The 27577-nt window shown below is 46.5% G+C and overlaps 1 protein-coding gene across 1 annotated transcript in view; it reads left to right on the top strand.

Annotated features, from left to right (window-relative positions):
- The window catches only part of PSTPIP2 (proline-serine-threonine phosphatase interacting protein 2), a 55386-nt gene extending 28170 nt beyond the window's left edge, over window positions 1-27216 (top strand). The window contains exons 3-15 of the mRNA XM_033164601.1: window positions 586-663; window positions 4099-4133; window positions 10043-10149; window positions 12789-12851; window positions 13189-13287; window positions 16600-16645; window positions 18063-18142; window positions 20893-20991; window positions 21958-22054; window positions 22391-22469; window positions 23954-23988; window positions 25104-25166; window positions 27160-27216. Coding sequence (XP_033020492.1) covers window positions 586-663; window positions 4099-4133; window positions 10043-10149; window positions 12789-12851; window positions 13189-13287; window positions 16600-16645; window positions 18063-18142; window positions 20893-20991; window positions 21958-22054; window positions 22391-22469; window positions 23954-23988; window positions 25104-25156 — 871 coding nt within the window. The 3' untranslated portion in view covers window positions 25157-25166; window positions 27160-27216. The remainder of the gene's footprint in view (window positions 1-585; window positions 664-4098; window positions 4134-10042; window positions 10150-12788; window positions 12852-13188; window positions 13288-16599; window positions 16646-18062; window positions 18143-20892; window positions 20992-21957; window positions 22055-22390; window positions 22470-23953; window positions 23989-25103; window positions 25167-27159) is intronic.
- The last annotated feature ends 361 nt before the right edge of the window (window positions 27217-27577 follow it).

The following is a 27577-nucleotide window of genomic DNA, read 5'->3' as shown; positions in this document are numbered from 1 at the left end:
TGTCTGGATCCTGCCACCCTCACAGGTCGGAATGCAAGAGAGGGCCTTCTCGGTGGTGGCTTTTCCCAGGCTCTGAAACTCCCTCCTTGGAGAAGCTAGGCAGGCTCTCTCCTTGTTGTTCTTCAGCTGGCAGGTGTTTTATTCCAATAGGCCTTTTTTTGTTTTTTTTAAGGGAAGGGGTTTAATTACGCTGTTTCTCATCATCTGTGCTTGGGTAATTTTTTTAAATAAAAAAAATATTGTTTCAATTCTGTTGAAACTAACGCCTCTCCTTCATGGAGGTTTCTAAGCACAGGTTGGATGGCTATCTGTCATAGTTGCTTACCTGAGATTCCTGCATTGCAGGGGGTTGGACTAGATGACCCCCGGGGGACCCTTCCAACTCTGCGGTTCTATGATTCTATTATTGTGCGAATCACTTTGTACTTGTTAATCTTCTACTGTATATGTTTTAGGCTTTCCCGTATTTTATATGTATTGCTTTGATTTCTGTATGCCAACCTGGAGTCCCTAGCTGGGGGGTGGGGGGTGGGGAGGCAGGATATGAACAAACAACCAAAAGCTTTCTCTTTTCCCACGCAACAGGGCATCTATAGAAGAAAGATACGGCAAGGACCTGATTAATTTATCGCGGAAGAAACCCTGCGGGCAGACAGAGCTGAAGTGAGTGGCTGCGGTCCCTAAGACTGTGTTGTTGTTTGAAAAAAAATAAAGGGGGGGACCCCATTTTTGGCTCAATCTCTGGACTTCCTTTGAATGAAACTCGGGGCAGATTCCAGCAACGTAGTTCCATCAACACAAGACGTTCCAGCTGTGTGATGGAAGGCGCTCGGGGAAGGGCCCCAGGTTCAAATCCTGGCATGTCCAGGTAAGGCTGGAAGGAGCTCCTGCCTCAGAAGCACTGGACAGCTGGCCGCCAGCCAGTGTGGGCGATTCTGGCCTGTGGAGTTCTGCCTTGGAATAAGGCAGCTCCTTTTGCCCTTACGAAGGCCCCCTCCACGCTTCCTGCACATTCCTGAAAATCTCTTCTGCCCTTTGGAGCAGATTTGTGGGTGTGAGTGGGGTACACATGGGGAGAGGAGGAGGAGAGGGAATTCCAATGTGCCCTCCGAAAATCACTTTGCTAAAAGGGAACTGCTTTGCAGAGAGCAGGTCTGTTTTTGGTCCAGAATTCGGACAGCCGCTTGCCCCTGGTCTAAAAAGTCCCTGAGTCTATTGTGAAAGCGAGGAGGGTTTTTGCTGGAAAAACACTTGCTGGTCTAAAAAATGTGTGTGACGTAACCCCAGTTCCCTTCATTTCTGCCCAAGTAGGCTCTTCCAGTAACTATCATTGCCCGTGCTCAGAATTCAGTTCCTGCTTTAGTGGAAACGAGAAAAGCATGTGGTTTCAGGGAAGCTCCACTGTTTTAAATTGCCCATGGTGCCTGGTTTTGCCGTACGGCGAAGCAGCCCTTTTGGGGAGCTGTAGGTAAAAGGGGGTGGGAAGGAATCCTTCGGCTTTTGTGGGTTCAGATGTGCTCGTAACCAGTGCTGGATTTACGTATAAGTTAAACAAGAGGCACGCGGGTGGCGCTCTGGTCTAAACCACTGAGCCTCTTGTGCTTGACGATCACAAGGTCGGCGGTTCGAATCCCCATGACGGGGTGAGCTCCTGTTGCTCTGTCCCAGCTCCTGCCAACCTAGCAGTTCGAAAGCACGCCAAAAAGTGCAAGTAGGTAAATAAGGAAGGTAGACGGCATTTCCGTGCGCTGCTCTGGTTTCAGTGTTCCTTTGCGCCAGGAGCGGCTTAGTCATGCTGGGCACATGACCCATGAAAACTGTCTGCGGATAAACGCCGGCCCCCTCGTCCTGTAAAGCGAGATGAGCGCCACAACCCCAGAGTCATCCGTGACTGGACTTAACTGTCAGGGGTCCTTTACCTTTACCTTTTTAAACAAGCTATAGCTTAGGGCCCCACTCTCTTGGGGGGCCCCCAAAAAATTAAAGAAAAGAAAATTGGATGTACATTTCCAAAATATAAGATAAAAAACAAATAAAATAAAACCTACATACAGCAACAGTGTTTTGTGTTGTGTAGGCTCCTATGATGTACTGTAAGTAATGGGCCCCGCCTGCTAGCCTGCTCCTTAAAATATCACTGGTTTGCTCATTTCTATATATAGGGTGCCTACATTCTGCATGGACTGGTTGCATGGCAACAGGTGCAAATGGCTTTAGATACCTCTTAGGTCCATAAATTACCATATAGCATATATTCAGAAAAAAACCAGCGACAATTTGTTGTTGACAATGGACAGCTGGACACATAAAGGGCCCCATTACCTTCAGTAGCTTAGGGCCTCATCAAACCTAAATACAGCCCTCCTCGTAACCCTTCTCTTGTTACCCCTGAGTTGTGTCTTGTATTTTTAAACTCCAGTTGTGTGACCATTAGGGCACGTGCTGGGAGCCATGGGAAAAGCTCTTAGGAGGCGTTTCCCTGTGATCCACTGACACGGGTAGGATTTGTAACTGGGCACACTGTTACACATTCAAGCTCCCCCTTTTTCGGTAGCCACAATGCACAAATAGCCCCTTTAAGGGGACTGGGGTCTCCGAAACGGAATGTGCAAGCCATGCTGAGTTGGGAGCCAAAGGAAACATTGGGAAATCCAAAGTGACTGGGTGCTGGTGTAGTGGTTAAGAGCGGTAGACTCGTAATCTGGGGAACCGGGTTCGCGTCTCCGCTCCTCCACATGCAGCTGCTGGGTGACCTTGGGCTAGTCACGCTTCTCTGAAGTCTCTCAGCCCCACTCACCTCACAGAGTGTTTGTTGTGGGGGAGGAAGGGAAAGGAGAATGTTAGCCGCTTTGAGACTCCTTCGGGTAGTGATAAAGCGGGATATCAAATCCAAACTCTTCTTCTTCTCCTTCGGGGCACAGGAAGCTCTCAGATACATTGGTTGCCACAATCCTTTTGTAGCGAGCAAAGGGTAGCCTTACAATTGATGTATTCTTATTTCATTTAGAAATACTGATACATCGCTTCATCAGAAATCAAAGATGTTTACGCCCGCTAGTATAAAATAATTACTTCAAAAAAACAGTGACAGAAACCACACATTAAAAACAGTCAGCGTAATAAAAAATATGGAAAAAATCAGCAAGTATTTATCCCTTATTTCTTTTTAGCTGCAGTTTATTTTAATCATCTTTTGAATATTTTAAAATAACCAATAATTTTAACATTTTGTTTATTTATTTTTAAAAAAAACAACCAGAAGTTTTTTTTTGGGGGGGGGGGTTCCCCCCTCATGGGAAACCACTTTGATTAAATTGTAGAAGTTTGGAAATAATTGGAATTATTTTGATATTAATTGGAATAACTGTGTAATTGGCAAAACTGTGGTAACATTGGGTAAATATTGGGAAATCAATAAAAAATAATAACCAAGTTATTTATTTATTTTGCAAATCAAGTGATATATAAATTTAGTTAAATCAATTAAAGCAACAAAAAAAGTAACAAAATTATGTACTAGGCCTGCCTAAAACAAAAGGGTTTTGATATCCCCTCTTCCTAGGTATATAACAGAGCAGCATTGCATGTATTTTTTACAAGTGTTACAGTGGAGAATGGGTGGATCTCTGCGGGGTACAGCCTGCTTATGGGGCAGTGTCCACTGGGAAGGTCTCTTGCACAACCCCCATGCAGCCAAGAGGAGCTGTGCAGGAGACCTTCCCCATGTTAAATCATCTGTGTGTTTGAGGGGGGGGTGTTGTTTGGATTTTGAGCCTCGGTCCCAGCCCCTCTTGAGAAATCTTGGCATATCTACGCGGCCGCCAAGTGCTTTTGAGGAGGTCCCTGGCAGTGGAAGAAAGAGACCTCACGCCTAGCCGTAAAATTTGTCCTCTGAATTTCAAAGGTTGCGTCACCCAGTGTTGAAACAAGGCCGGTTTATGCAAGTTCACAAGGAAGTCCTCTGTTCTTCGCCTCCTCCCGTGGCGTGCGGCGTAAAAACAGATTTCATGACTTCTTGCTCTCTCCAGGGTTTCCCAGATTCTAACTGTGTGCTTCTTTCTCTCCCCCCCACCCTCACTCTTTCTGCATTTCCTCCAGCACCCTGAGAAGAGCTCTTGAGGTTTTTAAGCAACGTAAGTAGCTTTTAAAGGTCTCTCGAACGTGCAAAACGGTGTCTAGGGTTGTGCGTGAAGCTAATGTGAAGAGATGGACAAACACATACACAACAGAGTGAAATCACTGGCTCGAAATACTTTGATATTTGCAGGTTACCTGCGGGGAGGGGGGGAGGAAGCAATGTATTTTTAGACAATTTTCTCTCCTCTCTCCCCCGCCCCCTGAATTTAATGGAACTCTCTGGCATTTTCATTTCCTTTACCCCATTTCCTCCCTAGAAGACTTACAGCAGATTGCAAAGTCTTATTTACTCTAAGAATGCAGGCAGTGGAGCTGCGTTCCCATTTCACGGCTGGAAACTGCCAAAGCCTTCAGAAAGCAGTGCTTATTGGGGAGGGGCACCCAGTACCTTTCCTTTTCTTTACCTCCTTATTCCATTTATCTTCCACCTTTCCTCCGAGGCGCTCAGTGCGGCACGCACAGTTCTCCCCCCTGCCCATTTTATCCTCACAACAACAGCCCTGTGAGGTAGGTCGGGCCGAGAATGAGTGACTGGCGTAAGGTCGCCCAGCGAGCTTGGTGGCTGAGCAGGGATTTGAACCCAGGTCTCTCAGGTCCTAGTGCAACACCCTAAACCACTATACCAGGGGTCAGCAAACCTTTTCAGCAGGGGCCTGGTCCACTGTCCCTCAGACCTTGTGGGGGGAGGGCGGACTATATTTTGGAGGGAAAAAATGAACGAATTCCTATGCCCCACAAATAACCCAGAGATGCTTTTTAAATAAAAGGACACATTCTACTCATGTAAAAACACACTGATTCCTGCAGCCCCGTCTTATCCATAGGGGCTGCTGGCGCCGGCCCCTCCAGGGGCGCCCCCACGAGCCCGTCGGAATACCGTCCGCCCCCTCCCCAACCCGCCCCCGCCCCCAAGGGCGGGCGGATGGGCTCTTGTGTGCCGCCAACGCAGCCCATGCTGCTCCCGGGCGGGCTGCGAGCTGGCTGCCCTCGCCTCCCATCTTGCGCGGGGAGCCCCAGCTGGAGCGCTGGAAGGGCACACAGAGCATCCCCCCACTCGTCCACCCCCCCTCCCGAGGGACGGCTAGCGCGGGAGGGAGGTGGCCCCAGAAGCGGAGAGGCGGCACATCGGGGGTGCCGGAGGGATCGCTGTGCCGCGGCGGCCGATCTGCCTAAGACGGCCCTGGATTCCTGGACCGTCTGCGGGCCGCATTTAGAAGGCGATTGGGCCAGATCCGGCCCCCGGGCCTTAGTTTGCCTACCCATGCACTCTACACCATGCTGGCTGTCCTTGCAGCCCTCTCATATTGCAGCCCTCTTAGCAGGCTAGGAAGGGAACAGTTGGGTAATAATAATTGGCGTAGTGGTTAAGAGTGGTAGACTTGTAATCTGGGGAACCGGGTTCGCGTCTCCCCTCCTCCACACGCAGCTGCTGGGTGACCTTGGGCTAGTCACACTTCTCTGAAGTCTCTCAGCCCCACTCACCTCACAGAGTGTTTGTTGTGGGGGAGGAAGGGAAGGGAGAATGTTAGCCGCTCTGAGACTCCTTCGGGTAGTGATAAAGCGGGATATCAAATCCAAACTCTTCTTCTAATATTAATACCCTGCCCATCTGACTGGGTTGTCCCAAAATTGAGGAGCAGGTCAGGATGCATGTTCAGAGCTTGTGAATGTCACGAAGGACCTCCCAAACTAGGCCGGGACAATTTTGAACATAGTTGCTAAACAGGAGATGTTAATTGCACCGCATGTGACTCTCTGGAGTTTAATAGTTCATGGTGTCCGATAGGGGACTAGAGATATCAGCAGCGGAGCTGAATGGGCGAAGTTGTCCACCCAAAGGATGTGCTCTGTGCTTCCCTGAGATCCTCTGACTCATTATAAGCTAGCATCATTTGTTTGCTTTCTTTCCTTTAAGAGAGGCTAAGGCACCTCATAGCAGGATCTGCCCAGCCTCCGATTCTGCCACAATCTCCTTGTCTTGATTTGCTTGATGGCTCTCTCAGCTACCTTGGTTTGCTTGATGGCTCTCTCAGAGCTCCTGTCTTTCCACCCTGGGTACATGGAACAGAAATAAACACTCGCACCGGCGACGAGAGTCATGGGCACAGAAAAACTGGCACGTGTTAAGGATCCTTGGGCGGAAACAGAGAGCAGTGCAACGCCAGGAATGCCTGCGTTTCAAAATGCATTTGTGGCACCTGGGCAGCGGTTCTGCAAAAGTCCACGGGGTTTCTAGGAACCCTGCTTGCCTGCAACGTGAAACGCGGGTTGGTGTTTTTTCCCTGGAAATTCTCAGCCTCGGAAGGCCACCAGCTTGATAGACAACCTCAAGGCAGGGGAGTTTCCCACGCTGCCAGTTTAGCGGCATTTTTTTGGTGTTGGCTGGACTGACCCTGGAATTCCCAAAGTCTGCTTTGTTCCTCACAGGGAGGAGCTGGCGAACAATGGTGAAAACGCGACTGGGGAAGCGTGAGAAAGGTCTCGTGGGAATCAAGGGCTCCTTCACCCTCGTTTCAGGCGTCTGAAGGGATTAGAACAGAATTCTATCAAACCCCTTTCGGCAGTTCACCATAGCCTTTTTTAAAAAAAGCATCAGTGAAGACTGTACAATAGGATAGAAAAGGCGAGCGGCTAAGGAATTGTTTATTTATCCATTCGAAATTCTTCCCTTTTCATGCCGTTGCTCAGCGATTCTCAAACTTTTTTTGGGTGCTTCCTGCCTCCCTTCGTTCCATAAACTCGTCCCTAGTGCCCCCTAAAAATCATTATTCAGAATAGCAATCCGAACAGTAGCCATTAATTGCACCTTCATTCCAAATTCCAATTCGAAACATTAAGTTTAATTCAGCAAAATTTGTGAACTTGAACCCATGGTACCAGTTTTGTAAAGTTTGATAGTCATTTACACCCAGGGGCGTAGCAAGGTAAATTGGTACCCGGGGGCAAAAAAAAATTGTCAACCCCCCCCCCAGGCATGGGATGGTCAGGTGGTACCCGGTGCAGAAAATTTCTTGTCAACACCCCCATTGACACCCCCCCCCCCCGCAAAAATGGTTTTATGTTATTTCATATTTTCTTACAAAGGAATAATAACAAATAATAAAAAAACTTTTTATTTATATCCCACCCTCCCCAGCCGAAGTCGGGCTCAGGGTGGCTAACATCAGATACATAACACTGGTATAAAATCAAACAATAATTAAATTACCTCCTAAAAACATCTCAAAATCAAATTAATTAGATGGCTTTCCACAGGGTTAGGGTTGGGAACAGTAAGTGCTCCACTGAACTGAAATTTCAGCCTTCATGACATAGGAAAACGGCCAAGTGAACAGCTATTTTGGTGGAGGAGGGTCAAGATATTAACCGATATGCATGAAATTTCATATATAGCTATATAACCCCTAGTATAGTAAGATAAGACCTTCGGAGCAGGCATTAAAAAAAAATTGTTTCAAAAAAAATTTTTTTTAAAAAAATTGTTCCTTGATAATTTGTCACCCCCTCCATTATGGGTTCCATGATCACTGCAGATGGTGACAGCAGTCACGAAATTAGAAGACGCCTGCTTCTTGGGAGAAAAGCAATGACAAACCTAGACAGCATCTTAAAAAGCAAAGACATCACCTTGCCAACAAAGGTCCGTATTGTTAAAGCTATGGTTTTCCCAGTAGTAATGTACGGAAGTGAGAGCTGGACCATCAAGAAGGCTGATCGCCGAAGAATTGATGCTTTTGAATTATGGTGCTGGAGGAGACTCTTGAGAGTCCCATGGACTTCGAGAAGATCAAACCTATCCATTCTCAAAGAAATCAGCTCTGAGTGCTCACTAGAAGGAAAGATCCTGAAGTTGAGGCTCCAGTACTTTGGCCACCTCATGAGAAGAGAAGACTCCCTAGAAAAGACCCTGATGTTGGGAAAGATGGATGGCACAAGGAGAAGGGGACGACAGAGGATGAGATGGTTGGACAGTGTTCTCGAAGCTACTAACATGAGTTTGGCCAAACTGCGAGAGGCAGTGAAGGATAGGCGTGCCTGGCGTGCTCTGGTCCATGGAGTCACGAAGAGTCGGACACGACTGAACAACAACCATTATGGAACCCGGGGTGGCCCGCCCCCTCGCCCCCCCTTGCTACGCCCCTGTTTACACCTCCAGTGCCCCACTCCTTGCTGCCCCTCTTGCCTCTTAGCACTGCCCTCCTTGGTAATCCTACTGCCTCCCTAGGGCACCTGTTCAGCCCCATATTAATTTGGTGGGGAGCACCTTAGCTGGACGGGAGCATCTCTACTAAATGCTGCTAAGCCCTGTCCCTGCAGACTGGTGTTTCCTTAGGGGCTGTATTCTGCAACATGTGACTGACGGAACAATTGTGCCTTAGTGGTGGATTTATACTGGAGCGTTCACATGGCATCCTGTTTTGCTAGTTGTTCTGCGACGGTGTTGTAAAAATTCTGTAACTGGGTCTGTCTCCAGAAGGGAGTCCGTAACCCCGGGAAGAGCGCTATAATTTAAGAGCCCCTTCCCGACAACGCAGCACAAAGACGAAGACAATACCGAGTCTCCCAAAGCAAGGCAGATGCCCCTGGTTTATTAGGAACTGTTGCAACAGGGTGTCTTGCAAGCAAAAGACCTAGAACAGTGGTGGCGAACCTTTTAGAGACCGAGTGCCCAAACTGTAAACCAAACCCCACTTATTTATCACAAAGTGCCTAAACTTGTTGAGCTTTTCTGGGGGGATCGCACAAAAGTTGCTTTGCTTTTGGGGGGCGCCCCAAAGCTGCTGAGCTTTTTTTGGGGGGGGGGAGAACAGAAATAAATGACAAATAATACCTTTGCTGGAATTAACACGCAGCGCCGACATCATCGTCTGCCAAAGCGCCAAAAAAACCCCACACACACAGCACAATAAGGGTTAAAAAAACGAACGCTGTTATGCCCAATCAGAAACAACTACTGACGCAGCAAATTGAAAAGCAGAGCAATCGCCGAACACAATCTCCAGCGACTAGCAAAAAAAAAAAAAAAAAGTTCAAGGTTTCAACAGCGGACGCAAGCCTGGGGAAAAAACAACAACAACAGCACGGATGGGCCACTGGTGCGCGTGCCAGCAGTGAGGGCTCTGCGTGCCAAATCTGGCACGCGTGCCATAGGTTCGCCACCACTGACCTAGAACAATGGAGCACAAGCTCCTATATAGACTTTTGAAATTGCCCCGCTCCAGCTCAAGACCACCCCCCCATACATCATACATACATCAGAATTACCGGTACATCACAAATTGGGATGGTCAGAGGAGGTAACCTGAGAATTCTCACACCTGTGCCATCCCTCCTTGACCCCTCCCAGACACACATTTCTGCAAAACAAAGGTTTCCTGCCCTGGCTGGTAAGGCTAATGGCTGTTCCTTTGTGAGGGAAATGGCCCATCTTCAGGCAGAGACTTCTCACCTCCTCCCTGCAGATGAAAATACTTGGCCAGCTAGGAGTCAAAATGGAGTGAGGCTTGTCTTTCTGTGCTGTTTTCAGACATGTGGCCTTATTTGTTTGGTACATTAATAACTATTATAATATATATATATGAAAGACCTTAAAATTCTTACAACAACAGTTCCCCAACATTATTGTTGCCGCTATAGAGCAATTAAGCAAGAAATAAAGTAACGAAACCTGCAACATTCACTGTATAAAAAATAACAATAAATCACAGTGTTTTAGTCGGAAACTCCGCGTCAGATGACCTTGGGAATGTTGTTGTTGTTGTGTTTCGGCCTCGGTTTCCCTTCTGCAAAGCGGCAGTAAAAGTGACGTTCCTTCCAGAGTTGGGTGGCTAGGAGGAATGAAGCCTGCCATTTACGGTACATTTCGTCCCGGTGATTCTTTTGTTCTGCCGCTCCTTGCTTTCAGAGGTGGACAGCGTTGGGCAGAGCCACATCCAGTTGGCCCAAACGTTGCGCGAAGAGGCGAGGAAGATGGAGGACTTCCGGGAGAAGCAAAAGCTGCATCGCAAAAAGGTCAGGAGCACGAGAGGGGCTGGAGAAAGTCATTGGAGACAGACGGGGGCGGCCGGTCCCGTTTTGCCGCCTGAGGCCTGTCCCGCTTCTCCTTCCTAGAGAATAGGGTATTCCACAAAATGTTGTCACTTGGCTTCTGCACTCGGGACAGCAAAGATGAGCGACAATGGCACTTGCTGGAATGCCTCCCTATTGTCGGTATTTTGGTGGCAATGGTGGGGTGGGCAGAACCCCACCTCTTGTGCTCCTGCCACCTGAGGAGGGGGCTTCACCCCCACCTCATGGCCAAGACAGGTGTGATACTGTTAACTTGGAACAAAGGTCCGAAATCGTTGTCCCTTCCCGACCAATGAGAACAAGGGACAGCGGTTGGAAAGGTAAATAAGAGTTTATTCTTCGAATCCAGAGACAGTAAAATGTGCATAACCACTGTCTGTGCAGATCCATCCTTTCAAATCCCTCACATCCAGACTCCCAGCAGCCTTAGCCAACCAGGCACCTTTCAGGTGTTTTGGATATCTGTTCCAGGAGGTTGGGAGTTGTAGTGCCAAACATCTGGATGGCACCAGATTGGGGAAGGGGGAGAGTGGCCCCTGGGCCGGATTTAGGTTTGATGAGGCCCTCAGCTACTGAAGGTAATGTGGCCCTTTATATGTCCAGCTTTCCTTTGTCAACAACAAATTGTCACTGTTTTTTGTGTTGAATATATGCTATACGGTAATTTATGGACCTAGGTAACGATAAAGATACTCCTGACCATTAGGTCCAGTCACGGACGACTCTGGGGTTGCGGCGCTCATCTCGCTTTATTGGCCGAGGGAGCCGGCATACAGCTTCTAGGTCATGTGGCCAGCATGACTAAGCCGCTTCTGGTGAACCAGAGCAGCACACGGAAACGCCGCTTACCTTCCTGCCGGAGCGGTACCTATTTATCTACTTGCACTTTGTGCTTTTGAACTGCTAGGTGGGCAGGAGCTGGGACCGAGCAACGGGAGCTCACCCCGTCACGGAGATTCAAACCGCCGACCTTCTGATCGGCAAGCCCTAGGCTCTGTGGTTTAGACCACAGCACCACCCGCCTCAATATCTAAAGCCATTTGCACATGCGGAATGTAGGCACCCTATATATAGAAATGAGCAAACCAGTGATATTTTAGAGAGCAGGCTAGCAGGCTGGGCCCATTACTTACATCATCATTATCATCATCATCATCATGTATACCCCGCCCATCTGGCTGAGTTCCCCCAGCTTATACAACACAAAACACTGTTGCTGTATGTAGGTTTTATTTTATTTGTTTTTTATCTTATATTTTGAAAATGTACCTCCAGTTTTTCCCCCCTTTAAATTTTTTGGGAGCCCCCAAGAGAGTGGGGCCCTAAGCTATAGCTTGTTTAGCATATACGTAAATCTGGCACTGGGTTGCCCAAGATTCACGTCTGTAACAGGTCCGACTTTATATCGCAAATAAACGCAGATCCACATGGCAGCACAGGGATTGCTGAGTTCAGGAGCACACATTGTGTTCTTCAGGTACAGGTAATCTCCACCATCTTTCAGTACAAATAATAAATAGGGTGCCCCTCCGGGGAGTGAGCACACAAACACACACAGTTGTGCTTGCCACTCCACCCTGCAGGTGGCAATTGCAGTTCCCGTTGTGTTTGGGAGCCCTAAAATGTGATGAACTCTGGTTCCAAGAAGATAAGAACCTCCATTCAGCACCTGAACTTTTCCACCACTGTTGGACAAGGCAGAGTTTTTTTTTGCCTGCCCATTTTAATTTCCTCATTCCTTTCACAGCTACTTCCCCCCTCTCCTCCACTAGTGGAACAAAATTCAGCTTGCACCTTAACCGCATAGGGCTCAGACCAGGTAACACAGCACAGCTTCCTTGTTTGAGGGCGATATCTTGCGTTTCTGCATTTCAAAGCTCTGGAGGAAAAGCTTTTGGCTTTGAATTTCCTTTTTGAGTTGAGAGCTTCCATAATTATACCCTCCCCGTTGAAAAACGGAGGGCAGGATCCAGCTATGAATCCATTATTGTATTGCACATTTCGGTTGGTTTTTTTTAAAGGAACAGTGAACTCAAAGCGACTTAGTAGTAAAATATAAAATTTTGGAACCAATAAAAAAATAAGAACCATAGTAGTATCGTAAAACTCTCCAAGATCAAGCCCAAAAGCCTGGCTGAAAATCCTGTCTCCTCTGACCTGAATCAACAGGGAAACTCAACTTTGGTTAAATTAAACCAAGTTTCTAGCCGCCATGGGTCTGCAAAGGGAATGAAAGAATTTCAAGCAGTACATGCGGAAGCAAAGTGAAGCTGCTGTGCTTTCGGCACGGTTGAATGTCTTTCGCCGGCGCTCTGCTTCAGTTATCAGGAAACGCAACCCTTTAACAAACCTCAAAATTCGGTGGAATTCAGATTCTCTGTTAGAAGTCCAAATCGGAGGCCTGTAACAAAGACATGACAATTCAGTTTTGCAAGATGAAGCGGAAGGCGTCCGCGGTTACTTCCTATCCTTGTAAAATGCGTGCGGCCTTCTATATTTAGAAAGGGGAAACGGATTTCTCTTTCCTTCCCTGTTTTGCTGAGGAACAAAAGGCTCCACTAACCCTGGTACTCTTTCCACAGATCGAACTTATAATGGATGCTATTCACAAAAACCGGAATCTGCAGTACAAGAAAACCCTGGACGTGAGTTAATTCTCCTCTGGTTCTTAAAATACCACTCTGGCAGTGGCGTGGTGAAGCAGGTGTAGAAAGCCTCAAAGCGGTTGGCAGAGAGAATAAAACAGCAATCGAAGGCACCTGCCTGGTGTCAAGAGGCAGGGAGTTCCAAAGGATCAGTTTCTTACAAACGCAGGGCAGATATTATATGTGACACCTGTGGCTGCGTCGCTGCCACAGATCGAAGCGATCTAGAGAGCATTGATGGGACGAGGCCGATCTCACAGGTAGCCTGGTCCCAAGCTGTTATGGTCTCTGTTGTAACCCTTTGATGTACATCCTTTGCAACCTCTCGCATCCTCAGGCCAAGAGGCTGTATGAGCAAAGGTGCCGGGACAAGGACGAGGCGGAGCAGGCCGTCCACCGGAGCGCCAACCTGGTCACGCAGAAGCAGCAGGAAAAGGTTAGGAAGGTGCAAGGGGTGGGGTTCGTGGGGAGAGGGAGCTGGGTCGGGCTGAAGTATGGCCCAAAAGTAAACGAGGCCAAAAAGTGGGAGATGAAAGAGGAAGGGCCATAGCTCAGTGGTGGAGAGCATGCTCTGCATGCAGAAGTTTGTGGCCCTGATCCCTGGCATCTCCAGTTTAGGCGTGGGAAAGAATCCTTGGAGAGCTATTGCTGCCAGCCAGTGTAGGCAATATGGAGCTGGGTGGGCCACTTGTTCTCCTCTCTCTCTCCACCACTGAGGCTGAAACGGACAGAAGGGATGGGTCAAAAGGGAGTGTGGGGATTTCCCCAACTTTAAGTGGACTGGAGCAAGGTCTAAGGGGAGGGGGCTGGTGATGTATGTTGGGGGGGGGGTTTCGAAGAAAAGCAGGGGAAGGGTTGCAAAAGGCTTAAGCTTCAGAGGGCCCTAACCCCAGAAGCGACTTTAGCCCACGTTGCTTATAAAGTTTGCTTTAAAAGGTGTGCCATGCATGTATATAACACGTCCCCAATTTCCCCTACTTTTCATACGCCCACCCCCCAAAGGGACCACAAGGATCATCTAGTCCAACCTCCTGCAGTGCAGGAATATTTCGTCCTGCGCGGGACTTGAACCCATGACCCTGAGATTGAGTTGTCTCATGCTCTGCCAACTGAGCTGTAACTCAAAAACAATAAGCCACGGGAAATTTGTATTTACACCAGTGACTTTGACATGTGAGGCAATTCAGTAATTTTAATCCAAATCTGAGATATAGTAGCTTTTTTATTTATTTAAAGAAATTGCGGTGATCTGTTTTGGAACAACCCCATGCAAGAAGACAACAGCGGCTACCTACACCTTGCTGCTGGTTGCAAAGCCCCCCTGCCCCAATATCAATTTGAGCTTCAGGGCCCCCAAAATGTAGGTCTGCCAATTGCCCGCCTTTCTCCTTTGTACCTTTGTACCTCTGACTTTGTGGAGAGCAGAGGAGAAGTGGGGAGGAGGACTGCAAAGGGTTAAAAGGATCCACGCAAGGCAGGCTTTAAACCTCTGGTGTTCAGTAATTTTAATCCAAATCTGAGATATAGTAGCTTTTTTATTTATTTAAAGAAATTGCGGTGATCTGTTTTGGAACAACCCCATGCAAGAAGACAACAGCGGCTACCTACACCTTGCTGCTGGTTGCAAAGCCCCCCTGCCCCAATATCAATTTGAGCTTCAGGGCCCCCAAAATGTAGGTCTGCCAATTGCCCGCCTTTCTCCTTTGTACCTCTGACTTTGTGGAGAGCAGAGGAGAAGTGGGGAGGAGGACTGCAAAGGGTTAAAAGGATCCACGCAAGGCAGGCTTTAAACCTCTGGTGTTCAGATTTTTGACAGGACGGGAGGAAACCCATCTGTCAGTCACTTAATCTCAAGGTTCCGGGTTCGAGTTCCATTCTGGGCAAAAGATTCCTGTATTGCTGGGGGTGGGACCTTATAATTCTAGGCTTCTGTGTGATGTCACGACGGTGTCATGGGTCACCTTGTCAATACTGGCCCTCAGCATGGGAGACAAAAAGGTTCCTCACCGTGATTCTAGGAGTTACTGCAGGAGATGGCAAAGTCTAGGGGGTGGGGGGAGTTTAGCAGGAGGGGATGTGTGGGGTTGTAAGGGGTTTGCGAGGACTGACGGAATATTCTTACTGTTAATATTAGCAGACAATGCTTTATCTCTCTCCCCCCCATCCTCATTCTTGTAATTTTTGCAAAAGAATTAAATTAAACAAAAAGTTCTAATTTTTATGTTTAAATATAATTAACGCGGGTGGCGCTGTGGGTTAAACCACAGAGCCTAGGGCTTGCTGATCAAAAGGTCGGCGGTTCAAATCCCCGCGATGGGGTGAGCTCCCATGGCTCGGTCCCAGCTCCTGCCCACCTAGCAGTTCGAAAGCACGTCAAAGTGCAAGTAGATAAATAGGTACCGCTCCGGCGGGAAGGTAAACGGCGTTTCGTGCACTGCTCTGGTTCGCCAGAAGCGGCTTGTCATGCTGGCCACATGACCCAGAAGCTGTACGCCGGCTCCCTCAGCCAATAAAGCAAGATGAGCGCCGCAACCCCAGAGTCGGACACGACTGGACCTAATGGTCAGGGGTCCCTTTACCTTTACCCTTTAAGTTCTATTTTTTATGTTTTAATATAATTTTTATTAATTTTCAATTTAACATCATATCATTATTATCCACTTTACCTCTGTGGAGAGCCCTTCGACCTCCTTCCCTCCCGCCTTGTGGCTTTCAAAATCGACCTTTGTATCATTGCATTTTATACATGTTCCAATTCTGATTTCACTCAACGACATTAAGATTTAAATAAAAAGGTTGAATATTTCTCATTACGAGTCTTCAGACAAACCTGCTAATGATGTTAATTGCTTACAAAAGTCTTTCAAATATTGTATAAATTTACTCCAATCCTCTTGGAATACCTGATCACGCTGGTTTCGGATTTTTCCTGTCAGCTTCGCCAATTCCGCAAAGCCCATCATTTTCATCTGCCACTCTTTTTTCGTTGGGCGTTCTTGTTGCTTCCATTTTTGGGCTAAAAGGATTCTTGCCACTGTAGTTGCATACATAAACAGTCTTTTATCTTTCTTTGGTTTCTCTTCACCTACTATACCCAACAGAGAAGCTTTTGGTTTGTTAACAAATGTATTTTTAAACATTTTCTTTAACTCGTTATACAGGTGAAACTCGAAAAATTAGAATATCGTGGAAAGGTTCATTTATTCCAGTAATTCAACTTAAAAGGTGAAACTAATATATGAGATGGACTCATGACATGCAAAGCGAGATAGGTCAAGCCTTTATTTGTTGTAATTGTGATGATTATGGCATACGGCTGATGAGAACCCCAAATTAACAATTTCAACTTTGGGGTTCTCATCAGCTGTACACCATAATCATCACAATTACAACAAATAAAGGCTTCACATATCTCGCTTTGCATGCCGTGAGTCTATCTCATATATTAAACTCCAGTAGCTAATGAAAACAATTGCTTACATAAATGGACTTTTCCACGATATTCTAATTTTTCGAGTTTCACCTGTAGATCACTTCCTAGAAAGCCTTCACCTCTTTGCAGGTCCACCACATGTGGTAGAAGGTACCTTCTAAACAAAATGAAAGTTCTAGGGACGGCTGAGGCCAGGCCTCCTTCCCTTAACCAAGATGGTGGTTGGAGACCCATCTGCCCAACTCTTCTTCACAGAGCTGCTCTCCTGGCTTGGCCAAACAACGACTGACCTCCTTCCTTTTGCTTCCCTTCCAGCTCTTCGTGAAACTGGCTCAGACAAAGACAGCCCTGGAAGATTCGGGTGAGTTCACGTCACCCGGAAAGTTGGCTTGCCAACTTTTGCGCGGACCTCTGCTCCGCTGCCTTTAGCAGCAGCATCTTGATCTGCAATGGGCCCTTCCAGCGCTACGTTTCTGTTATTCCGTTCAAATATCTGAAGGGCTGACAACATGGTGGAAGGAGCAACCTTCAAGTTACAAGAAAGGAGATTCACACATACATACATATCCTTTATTCGACCGATAGTCAGAAAAAAACATTTCTCAATACAAAATTATAGAACTAAAAAAACATCAGAGGGATTCACAATCAAAATAGGACAGCACTAGTAAACCTCATACAGATAACCCACATCGAGACATTCGATTTTGCGCTTCTGACACTTGAGCGCCAGGAAGAGGAATTTAGCCACACATAAAGCTATTTTCCCAGTGGGCTTATTCAGCAGATATGCTGCCTGCCTTTCTCTTAATCGAGAGCTAAACTGAGATAAATATGGGGCCATGAGATATTGCCTTAAATTGTTATAAAAGGGACAACTCAGTAGAATGTGTTCTGTGGATTCTACCTCTCCTAAAGCACAATGGCATGTTCTCTGATCATATGGAACTCCTCTAAATCTTCCCCTCAAAACCGCCGAGTCAAGAACGTTCAGTCTGGCCGCAGTGAGAAGTCTGCGGTATTCCACATAGTGGAATTCCCCCAGAAACATCCCAGGTTTCACGTGGGCTATGTCCTCGTGTCTGGCGATATCCCCCAATGTCTGAGCGACCATCGCTTTAGCATGTCTATACGACATGGACTCTATATAAAGGGAGGACAGTCCGCACTTCTGCACTTCCTCCACCACCTCCCCTTCCCATGGTGATTTAAAATTATCCCTCAGTATCAGAGGGGCCAAACCCACCGGTCTAAAGCATAACTTGAGCCATAGCCATAATTTCGCTTTCAGGGCCAGATACCCAAAGGCTTGGCAGCCGGTCGTCAATCTCATGACCGCACCCGCAACGGAAGGGGGAATCCTGAGAATGGCCCTGAGGAATTGCGATTGGATAGATTCCAATCTTACAAAGTCTCTACGTGAACCCAAAGCAATGCCCACCAGTAGTAGCGGAAGGACTTCCATTTGGAAGAGTCTCAGGGCAACTTCCACTGTTTATGCCTGTTTTCTGACTGAACCTGATGTTCAGAAGAACTTTCTGATGGGAAGAGCCGTTCAGTGGTAGAATGGAGTCCCTTGGAAGGTGGTGGACTCTCCTTCCTTGGAGGTCTTTAAACCGAGGTTGGATGGCCAACCGCCAGAGATCCTGTAGCTGTGATTCTTGCACTGCCAGTGGGCTTGAACTTGACCCTTGGGGTCCCTTTCCAATTCTATGTGTTTGGCCCATCTTCTCTTGACGTGACCGGATTGCTCTTTTTTTAAATTTCTCCAACTGCAGACAGGGTGTATCAGACGAACGTTGGTGCCCTGGAGAAGATCAGGGAAGAATGGAAGAATGAGCATGTCAAGGCGTGTGAGGTAAAAACGAATATAACAAAGGTTTGGCTGCCTCTCCTGAGGCGATGGGATGCTGGGGCAGGCGGTATAGCTCAGAGAGCGGTGTTGTCACAGAAATGTTTTGTTCAATCCGCCTCACAAGTGTTTTTGCCCGACTGGAATATGTCCTCGAAACCTTGATAATGTCTCTTTCTTGCCTGGTGTGTCTATGGAGAAACTAGCCTACTGTTTTTTGCCCTGGCCACTTTTTGCCCTGGCCCCTGGAATGCGGCCCCTGGAAGATTTCCTAGAAGGGAATGTGGCCCTTGGGTCTTAAAAGAAGCTCGCCTGTGCCTGTAAGAAAGGGTGTCTGCCACTAGCCGCTAGTCCACCCCCCCCAAAAAAGCTGTATGGGTGGAACTGAATGTGGCTACCAGAAGGGTACTCACAAGGGGATGTGGCCCTCAGCCTGCAAAAAAAGGTTCCCTGCCCCCTTATCCCAAATACTGGATTCTGGATTCGAATTCTGAACAAAAAGAAATAGGGTGGAGGAATCCAGATTATCCAGCAACAGCCAAAACACAGAAATAAGAGTGTGGAGGAAATTTCATCCCCCGCCTTTGAATGTTGTGTGTTTTGGATGGCGCTTTGGATGTGCGTTTGTGTAACAAAACAGAGGATTGCCAGTCACTTCCTCGAGCGGGTGAGGTTTCTTTGAAAAGCTGCAGGGAGGAGACCCACCCTGCCCCACGGAAAAGGGGGCAGCCCACAAGTAAAGTCAGAGTGTTGCAAGAAAACCATTTGCTGGGCAGGGATTACTTTTTAGATGCCCTCAAGTTCTCGAAAGCATGTCTCATATCTGCATTCTTTCTTGGGGAGTTGGAAATAGTGTTAAGATTATTGCATTCATGGCATTGATACACTGTGCAGGGAATTCCCTTCCTTCTTCAGAGATGCAGGCAGGATTTAGAACAAAACGTTTTCAAGAGCGGGGCTCTTTCCAGATGTTGAGGTGTGTGCAACACTGGTGGGGTTGTAGTTCAATAACACCTGGAGGGTGCCAGGCCGAGGTAGACAGTCATGACACGATTTTTTTTTTAGGGGGGGGGGAGTGTTATGTACTTTACTTTAGAATGCCTGACCAGAGCCCCTAATTGCTCATGTTCAGACTCTCTTCAGGCTTTTCAGTCAGCCTAAGCATATGAAAAAGAACTGGATTTCAAGAGTATAAATTGATGGCTCCCTTTGCCAGTTATGATCAGATTGGAAACCCAGCAGCAGTTTTATAGAGCTGCTTCGGTGTAGGACTTACTGTGCTTGGCTAAGATCCGGAAGACCAAGGTTATGTAACATACATAAGACGACCCCCGACTTTTGAGAAGATTTTCCTGGATTGAAAAGTAGTCTTATACGCCAGAATATACAGTAAATAATTTTCTACAGTTCAAACAATGCACCCAAGGCACCTTACATGATAGAAGAAGACCACATGATTGCAAAGTAACAAAAGTAGTAAATAAATCATCAAAAAATACACAGCCAAACTGAACAATTTCCACATAAATTGTTAAGATCTAAAATAAAGATTTTTTTTTAAAAAAATGACATCAAAAAGGCAAAACAAAAACCCAGTCCAAGAGTCTTAGCTTTTGTAGCTGGAGTCAGTCCGGGCCCTTGCGGGATAGAAATGTAAGTAACAATGTTATATCTGTAATGATATGGTAACAGATAATCCTAACAATGGCTGTGTGTGGATGTTGAGGAACATTCCTAAAAACAATGACAGGTCCAAAGGGAGTGTGATGCTTATGTCACAGTGCAAATTTGAAGGAGTCTTAGTTATTTTGACAAACAATAAACAAACAGGCGGTGTGGGTGGAGCCTGTTCAGAATCTAGCATTGGTACTTCATTTTCTCTTCCTTTTTTTTTTTTGAATATCAATTTTTATTATTGTTTTACGAAATGCACAGTAATAAACAGTAAGTTGCAAATAAAGATAAAGAATTGTACAACACAACCAGTTACAATTATTGTGTTTCTTAACTTCTAATACACTTTCTTCTTTTGTTGTTACCCCTATCCGGTATCCAATTCCATGTGTTTATACAATTCTGAATATTTTATATACTACTGCATTCTGCATGGTAGCTTATCTTAACTCATAAAAGAATTATAAATGCAAAATACATAATAGAACAAAAAAGGAAAAGACAGAAAAAAAGAAAAGCCCGACCTCCCCCCACCCACCCCCAATGTTGAAATACCAATAATAGATAAACAGTCCCAACACTATCAACAAATTTCCAATCCCTTCCGACTCCCTGTCATATCCCTGTCATTTATGAGTGTAAATCATCCTGTCCACATATCTTCAAATAAATCTTTATAACACTACAATTTCGACCCATACAACTTGCATTGTCTCTTCCTAGCTATCTGAGAACACAATTTTATTGGTTGTGTCAGTTAAATGCTGTCTTGCAATTCCCCCCCCCCCTTTGCACTAGTGAGTAGTCCCAGACGTTTGCACAATTTTGGGATTGCTTTTGAAAAGTTAGATTGACAACTTTCTGCCGTTTCTCAAGTCCGACGCTGATTGTTTCATTTGCTGATGTTTTAAAGGTGGGGTTTCTTCGGCATGGCTTTAGTTTCGTAATTATTATCTTTGCGTAAGGTTATAATTACTCCCAACGAAGGGAAAAAGACCAAAGCAAGCTTCTTTCCAAAGGAATTCAATATTGATATTTTGCCTCTGCATTCAGCGTTGTCCTCCGCCTCTCTCCCCCTGCAGTTCTTCGAGAGCCAAGAGACCGAAAGGATAAACTATTTCCGGAATGCTCTGTGGCTCCACGTCAACCAGCTCTCTCAGGAGTGTGTCAAGAACGACGAGGTAAGTAGAGGACCTCATTGTCTGCATTCTCCAGGACAGGGCTGAAAACCAAGAACTGCCCTCATCAGCCCTGGACAGCATGAACAATGGTCAGGGGTGATGGGGCCTGGAATCCCTCAACATGTGTGAGAGCAGTACATGTGAAAAGGATCTAGGAGTCTTGGTAGACCATAAACTTGACATGAGTCAACAGTGTGATGCAGCAGCTAAAAAGGCCAATGCAATTCTGAGCTGCATCAATAGGAGTATAGCGTCTAGATCAAGGGAAGTAATAGTACCACTATATTCTGCTCTGGTCAGACCTCACCTGGAATACTGTGTCCAGTTCTGGGCACCACAGTTCAAGAAGGATACTGACAAGCTGGAACGTGTCCAGAGGAGGGCAACCAAAATGGTCAAAGGCCTGGAAACGATGCCTTAGGAGGAACGGCTTAGGGAGCTGGGTATGTTTAGCCTGGAGAAGAGAAGGTTGAGGGGTGATATGATAGCCATGTTCAAATATATAAAAGGATGTCATATGGAGGAGGGAGAAAGGTTGTTTTCTGCTGCTCCAGAGAAGCGGACATGGAGCAATGGATTCAAACTACAAGAAAGAAGATTCCACCTAAACATTAGGAAGAACTTCCTGACAGTAAGAACTGTTCGACAGTGGAATTTGCTGCCAAGGAGTGTGGTGGAGTCTCCTTCTTTGGAGGTGTTTAAGCAGAGGCTTGACAGCCACCTGTCAGGAATGCTTTGATGGTGTTTCCTGCTTGGCAGGGGGTTGGACTGGATGGCCCTTGTGGTCTCTTCCAACTCTATGATTCTATGACATCTGGGGAACACAGCCCTGGACACAGAATTAACCTGCACCTCCATGGACAGCTGTGAGTCCAAAATGACTCCCAGGCTGTACACCTGGTCCTTCAGGGGCACAGTTATCCCATTCAGGACCAGGGATGACTCCTGCTGTTTTTCACCTTGCAGAACTACGAGGAGATCCGCAAGAGCCTCGAGCAGTGCAGCATTGAGAAGGACATCGAGTTTTTTGTGAATGCCCGCAAAACCGGCACCATTCCACCAAGTAAGTGGACCCTTGTCAGGTTCTGGAATCGCAGAGAGCATCACAGCAGTGGGTGAACCATCTCCCTTTTCGGTACCCATTTTTTTCTGAGAGAGGGGGAATGTCACTATGTCTGGGTCAAAAAGTTGCACACGGGATGGGGGGGGAGGGTTCTGGGCCTTTCCCCATTCATGATTCCTCCCAGCATGTTCTGCCCCCCAGCTGTAACGATTGTAGTGGCTTTCCCGTCCAAAATTTGGCCAAGAAGCAAGTGGCTTTTGCCGATGGTTCTGCAGACCGTTTTACAAAAAAAAGGCCGCTATGCCATCTGCCTGCTCTCCCTTCCGCTCTCTGCAGATCCAGTGGTCTACGAAAACTATTACAACACGCAGAAGAATGCAGCGCCAGGGAGAAATCAAGCCCCCGCCCCTGGGAGGTAAGGATAAAGGAGGGAATTGCAAGTTAACATATTGATTAAGTTGCATCGGGGACACCAGTGTGGCGGCAAGAATCGCAGTCATTTTGGTGGTGCGCTGCCTTTGCACAAAAGGAGCGATTCTCGCAACTGGGAAAACGGGAACACATCTCAAAACCAACTGTCCTAAAAAGAGTTTCATAGCAGTGCAATAAAACAGCAGCATAATAGCTAATGTAGCAACATGCAAAAAAAACAAAACAAACCCTCAACCTTTCAGTAGTATAAATATAAGATGGTATTAATGGCATTGCACCTCCTGGCAAGAACAAAAATGAAAAGGGAGCTGCACTAGTGCAGAATGTCTGTATGATACTGTGTTAACATGCAAGTGTGATCATAGTTGTAAACCGCTTAGAAGGCTTTTTGACATAGGAGTGAAATAATAATAATTAATAATAATAATTAATAATAATTAATAATAATGCATCCCCTAAAAGCTGAATTCTATTAAGTATTTTAGTAAACCTCTAGGTTAGATTACTGCAAAGCATTATACTTGGGGCTGCCTCTGAAGGCGGTTCGGAAACTTCAGCTGATGCAGAATTCGGCGGCCAGGTTGCTCACCGGGGCAAGACAGTTTGAGCATAGAACACCAATCCTGTGTGGAGAGTATCAGAGTCTAAAGAGTTAAGTGCTCTGCTGTGACGCACTGGTCACTGTGTGGGCAGTTCACATACGGGCTTTTGGTCTTTGTCTGTGTGTGCTGTTTTCTTGGTTTCGTTTTCCCGACCGGAGCGGTCATGGAACTGAGCACTCCGGGAGAAGATTTATTGTTTTTGTAAATAAACTCAGCTAGTTAAGAAGACAACGCTTCTGTAAATTATTGCTGTGCTGCCTTGGCAGTTACACACAAGCTTTCGCTGTGGCTTTGAACTCTGCTAATAGCCAGGAGTTGCCAGGCACAGAAAGCAAAGCAACGCAACGCAAGCGTGCCGGACCCTGGTAAACGCTACAGATTGTGGAACACCCAATTTCACAATCTAGCATCCTGGCCTGGCTGCCAAGTAGCTTCCGGGCCCAATTCAGAGTGCTGGTTTTGACCTATAAAGATCTCAGGACCGCAATATCTCAAGGACCGCCTCTTTCCATGTGAACCAACCCAGACCCTGCAATCATCCTGCAAGGCCTTTTCTGCATTGGCTCCCCATTTGTGGAATGCTCTCCCTTGGGAGGCTCACTTGCCACCTTCACTGAATATATTTAGGCGCCGGGCGAAAACTTCCCTCATCTCCCAGGCTTTTGGCTAATTAAATAATCTATGGCCTTTTAAAACTGTGTGTGTGTGTGTGTGTGTGTGCGTGCGTGCGTTATTGTTTTGTTTGTTCCCGTGTTAAGTATTTTTGTGTTTTTATACCGCAAAATTCCCTGTGATTCTCAAATGAAGGGCAGTATAGAAATTCAACAAATGAAAAAATAAATGAATTTTTCTTCTCTCTCTGCAGGAGGCCAAAGCTACCTATTCCTTCCAGCGGGCCATGTAAGCAACCAGAATTTTTCTTCCAAACCAGCTGCATTTTTTTAAAAAAGAATTTTGCTGCTGCTTCTTTTTATGTTTTTTTTTGGGGGGGGGGAAGAGCCAACACAGATCTCCATCATCTTGTTCTGCCCTGAAGCTCCGGGAATTCCTGTAGTATGATGGTGCTGTAAATTCTCTGGTCACCCCCAGACGTATCAGTATTTTCTGGGAGAGATTCAAGTTCATACCAGAAAATTTAGGTTTGCTCGCACGCTTAAAGTGGATTAAACCGCTCTGCCACCCACGTGCAACAAACCCGCTTTTTTTTTTTTAAGGTTAAGAAATTGATGGGGAGATTCACTGAAAAATGTGAGATGAGCTAATGTTTATTGGAAAGATGCATAACCACGAAGAATTCAGGATGAAGGCTATTTCTTTGTATAACCTCCCTGCAACAAATGCTCAGTAATGACCGGACAGAAGCTGAACCCGGCGATTCCCGAAGTTTTTGGAGCCGCCACTTTCTCGGTTCCATAAACTCATCTCCGATTCCCTCTACCCATCCCTATAAAAAAGCATTGCTTAAAATAGCGGTTTGCCCAGCCCACTAAGGAAGAGAACCACACTGCAAAATTCAGAACAATTGCACATTCATTCAAAATCCGACTGAAACGATTTAGTTTAACGGATTCAACAAAAATAAAAACCCCAAGGTTGAAATTGTTAATTTGGGGTTCTCACCAGCTGTACACCATAATCATCACAATTATAACAAACAAAGGCTTGACATATCTCGCTTTGCATGTCATGAGTCTATCTCATATATTAGTTTCACCTTTTAACTTGAATTACTGAAAGAAATGAACCTTTCCACGATATTCTAATTTTTCGAGTTTCACCTGTACGTAACACCTTGTTCATGAGAGTGCTTGGAACCCTGTTCTAATGAGTGTGAAGAAATGGTTTAGATTGCAAATAAAGAATAACAGAACCCCACCCACCCCAAAGAAAAGTTTGGGCACCCCTGGCGTAAGCAAAGCAAGATGCATGCTCAACAAACAGGTCTGCCGTCTTGTCGCGCACGTGCCCTTTCCATCTTTTGCGATGCTAATTTATTGTTCATCTGCTTCTTACAGTAGACCCCGAATACTCCACAGTGGATGGATACAGTTTAATACATCACCACTAGCCCAGAGAGTGTAAGTTTGTTGATTCCAAAAGGGACTTGATGAGAGTGGGATGCAGCATAGACGGGCCTGGTTTACGTCATGTCATTCACGGCTTATTTTTATTATTTATTAAATTTCTTTACCACCCTTCATCCAAGGGTCACAGAGCGGTTTGCAAAATAAAAACACAAAAATGCCTAACAGACAAATGCAATAATGCCTCCCCCCAGTTTAATAGGCCATGGATTGGTTAATTATCCGAAGGCCTGGGAGAAGAGGAAAAGATTTTGCCTGGCATCTAAAGATAGGTAATGAAGGCGCCAGGCGAGCCTCCCGGGGGTGAGAGCATTCCACAAATGGGGAGCCACTGCAGAAAAGGCCGGTTCTCGTGTTGCCACCCTCCGGACTGCTCATGGAGGCATGCGAAGAGGGGCTTCAGGGGATGATCTCAGGGTCCAGGTTGGGTTTGTATGAGAGAGGTGGTCCTTCAGGTATTGCTTTGTACAATAGGCTTTGTTGCAGCCACACCGAAACCAGAGGTTCCTACACAGGCATACATACCTCTCTCTCTCTCCCCCTCTCTCTTTTGGGGGGGTAACAATTTATTGATTTTCCAAAAATAACCAAAAAAGAAAAATATCATAAACAGATTAAACCATAATTTTGGGGGGGTCGACTTCCCTCCACTCCCCCTCTTGGTTCCATTATAATATAATGTGGTGACCCGCTAGACGAAAATAATTCGTCTTGCAGAAATTTTCGTCTAGCGGGTTTTTCGTCTAGCGAAGCGGCAATGACAGCCGCGCTTTCGCTAAACGAAAAAAAAAAGACGAAAATTTTTCATCTTGCGAGGCAGCCCCATAGACTTTTTCGTCTAGCGGGGCAGCCTTCCGCTAGACGAATGCCTTCGTCTAGCGAATTTTTCGTCTAGCGAGGCATTCATCTAGCGGGGCACCACTGTACTTGTAAAACCTTATATACTTAACAATCCAATATTAAAACCTTCATCTTATTACAAGTGACTTTTAGAAGTTATACTAATGTAAAAGTCTGTACACAAAGCTTTAAAAAATATGCATTGAGCAATTATCCTTTTTTATAATAATATGTCCTGCATAGTTCAGTAATTTATTTTGCCAGTCTTCTTTATTTTCTTCTTCATCTTCTTTGGTCGAGGCTTCTTCCTCCTTCCACAGGGGCTGGCTGGTCTTGGCCTGGCATCCAGTCTCTCCATCGATCTGCTTCCCCTTACCTGTGCAAGGCACATTCCTACTGTCATGTTAGTTGCAGAGGTACAGGTGTCTCCCCCTCCTGCTGCGACAAGATCTCCTCCCCTCTGGTCTCCTGGGACCAGAAGAGGCATGAAGAGGGAGGAGCAGAAACAGCTGCATTGGCGTAGTCTCAGATTTCTTGGGGGGGGGAAGGAACATCGGAGAGGAGGAGACTTAGGCAGCTGTGGGAAGTTGGGGACCGTCACCCTTCACAACTGCCTCATAAGGGCAAGACCTACTGTGAAGAGCTGCTGTGCCCATTATGTTTGACTCTCCTGAGTAGACCTAGGTTTTTCCAATAATGACTTGACTTCACTGACACCGTGTGAGTTATTGCTGGGCTGCTCATGACACCGACTGCCCATTGGAAGTGAGCCTTGTTCCAGCTCAGATGAGCATTTAGCGACCCCACTCCTGATTGTTCCTTTGAAGCCTCTCCCCACAAGTGACATCATCTAGGCCAGGTGGACTGGGCTTCCCCCTAAAGGCCTGGTGAGCCAAATGGGGAGGGCTGGCGGGCCAAATTTGTCCCTTCGGTCGGCGGTTCCCCCGCCCCTGTAAGAAACCCTCCAGCTTGGTCCGAAAATGAATTGGAAGACAGTTCATTCGGCACAGAATGGATTCCCAGCAACCTCCAGGATGTGGACTCTGCCATTCTGCACTCGCTAAAGCTTGCGGGAGCCTGACTGGCTCAGAAGTTTCCTTCGGTTTAGATGCACTTTGCTCACTTTCCATATCCTTCTTTTCTCCAGATCTTGAAGCCGTTCTGCCCAGCTGCCCCTCCCTGAGGAAAGCAAGAAAGAAAAGCCTGTTAAAAGCTTGCTTTCCAGCCCCCCCCCCTGTCCCTGATGACTGTGTTTTCGGCTGGACTGTTTAAAAGCAAGATCTCCAGAGGAGATTGTTTCATTCACAACGGAGGATGTGTGCCAGCGACGGAAAACAAACGAACAAAAACTCTGGCTTTTCTCACAATAAATCCAGAAGACTTTTCATTTCAAGGAGAGGGAGTGGGGGGTATCCTTAAGTGCTCAACAGCTGACGCAGTGTCATGTCTTGGCCGTTGGGTTTGGGTATGTGACTTCTGAATTCAGATCCTCATCTAATAGGGAAAATACAATGTGACCTTTGGCACATTGCTCGCTATCTTCCTGACCTACCTCACAGGGTTGT

This window comes from Lacerta agilis, chromosome 11, assembly GCF_009819535.1.
Source record: "Lacerta agilis isolate rLacAgi1 chromosome 11, rLacAgi1.pri, whole genome shotgun sequence".
Classification (NCBI taxonomy): Eukaryota; Metazoa; Chordata; class Lepidosauria; order Squamata; family Lacertidae; genus Lacerta; species Lacerta agilis.
The sequence above is the reverse complement of the archived record's forward strand: the minus strand, read 5'-3'. Positions and strand labels throughout refer to the sequence as shown.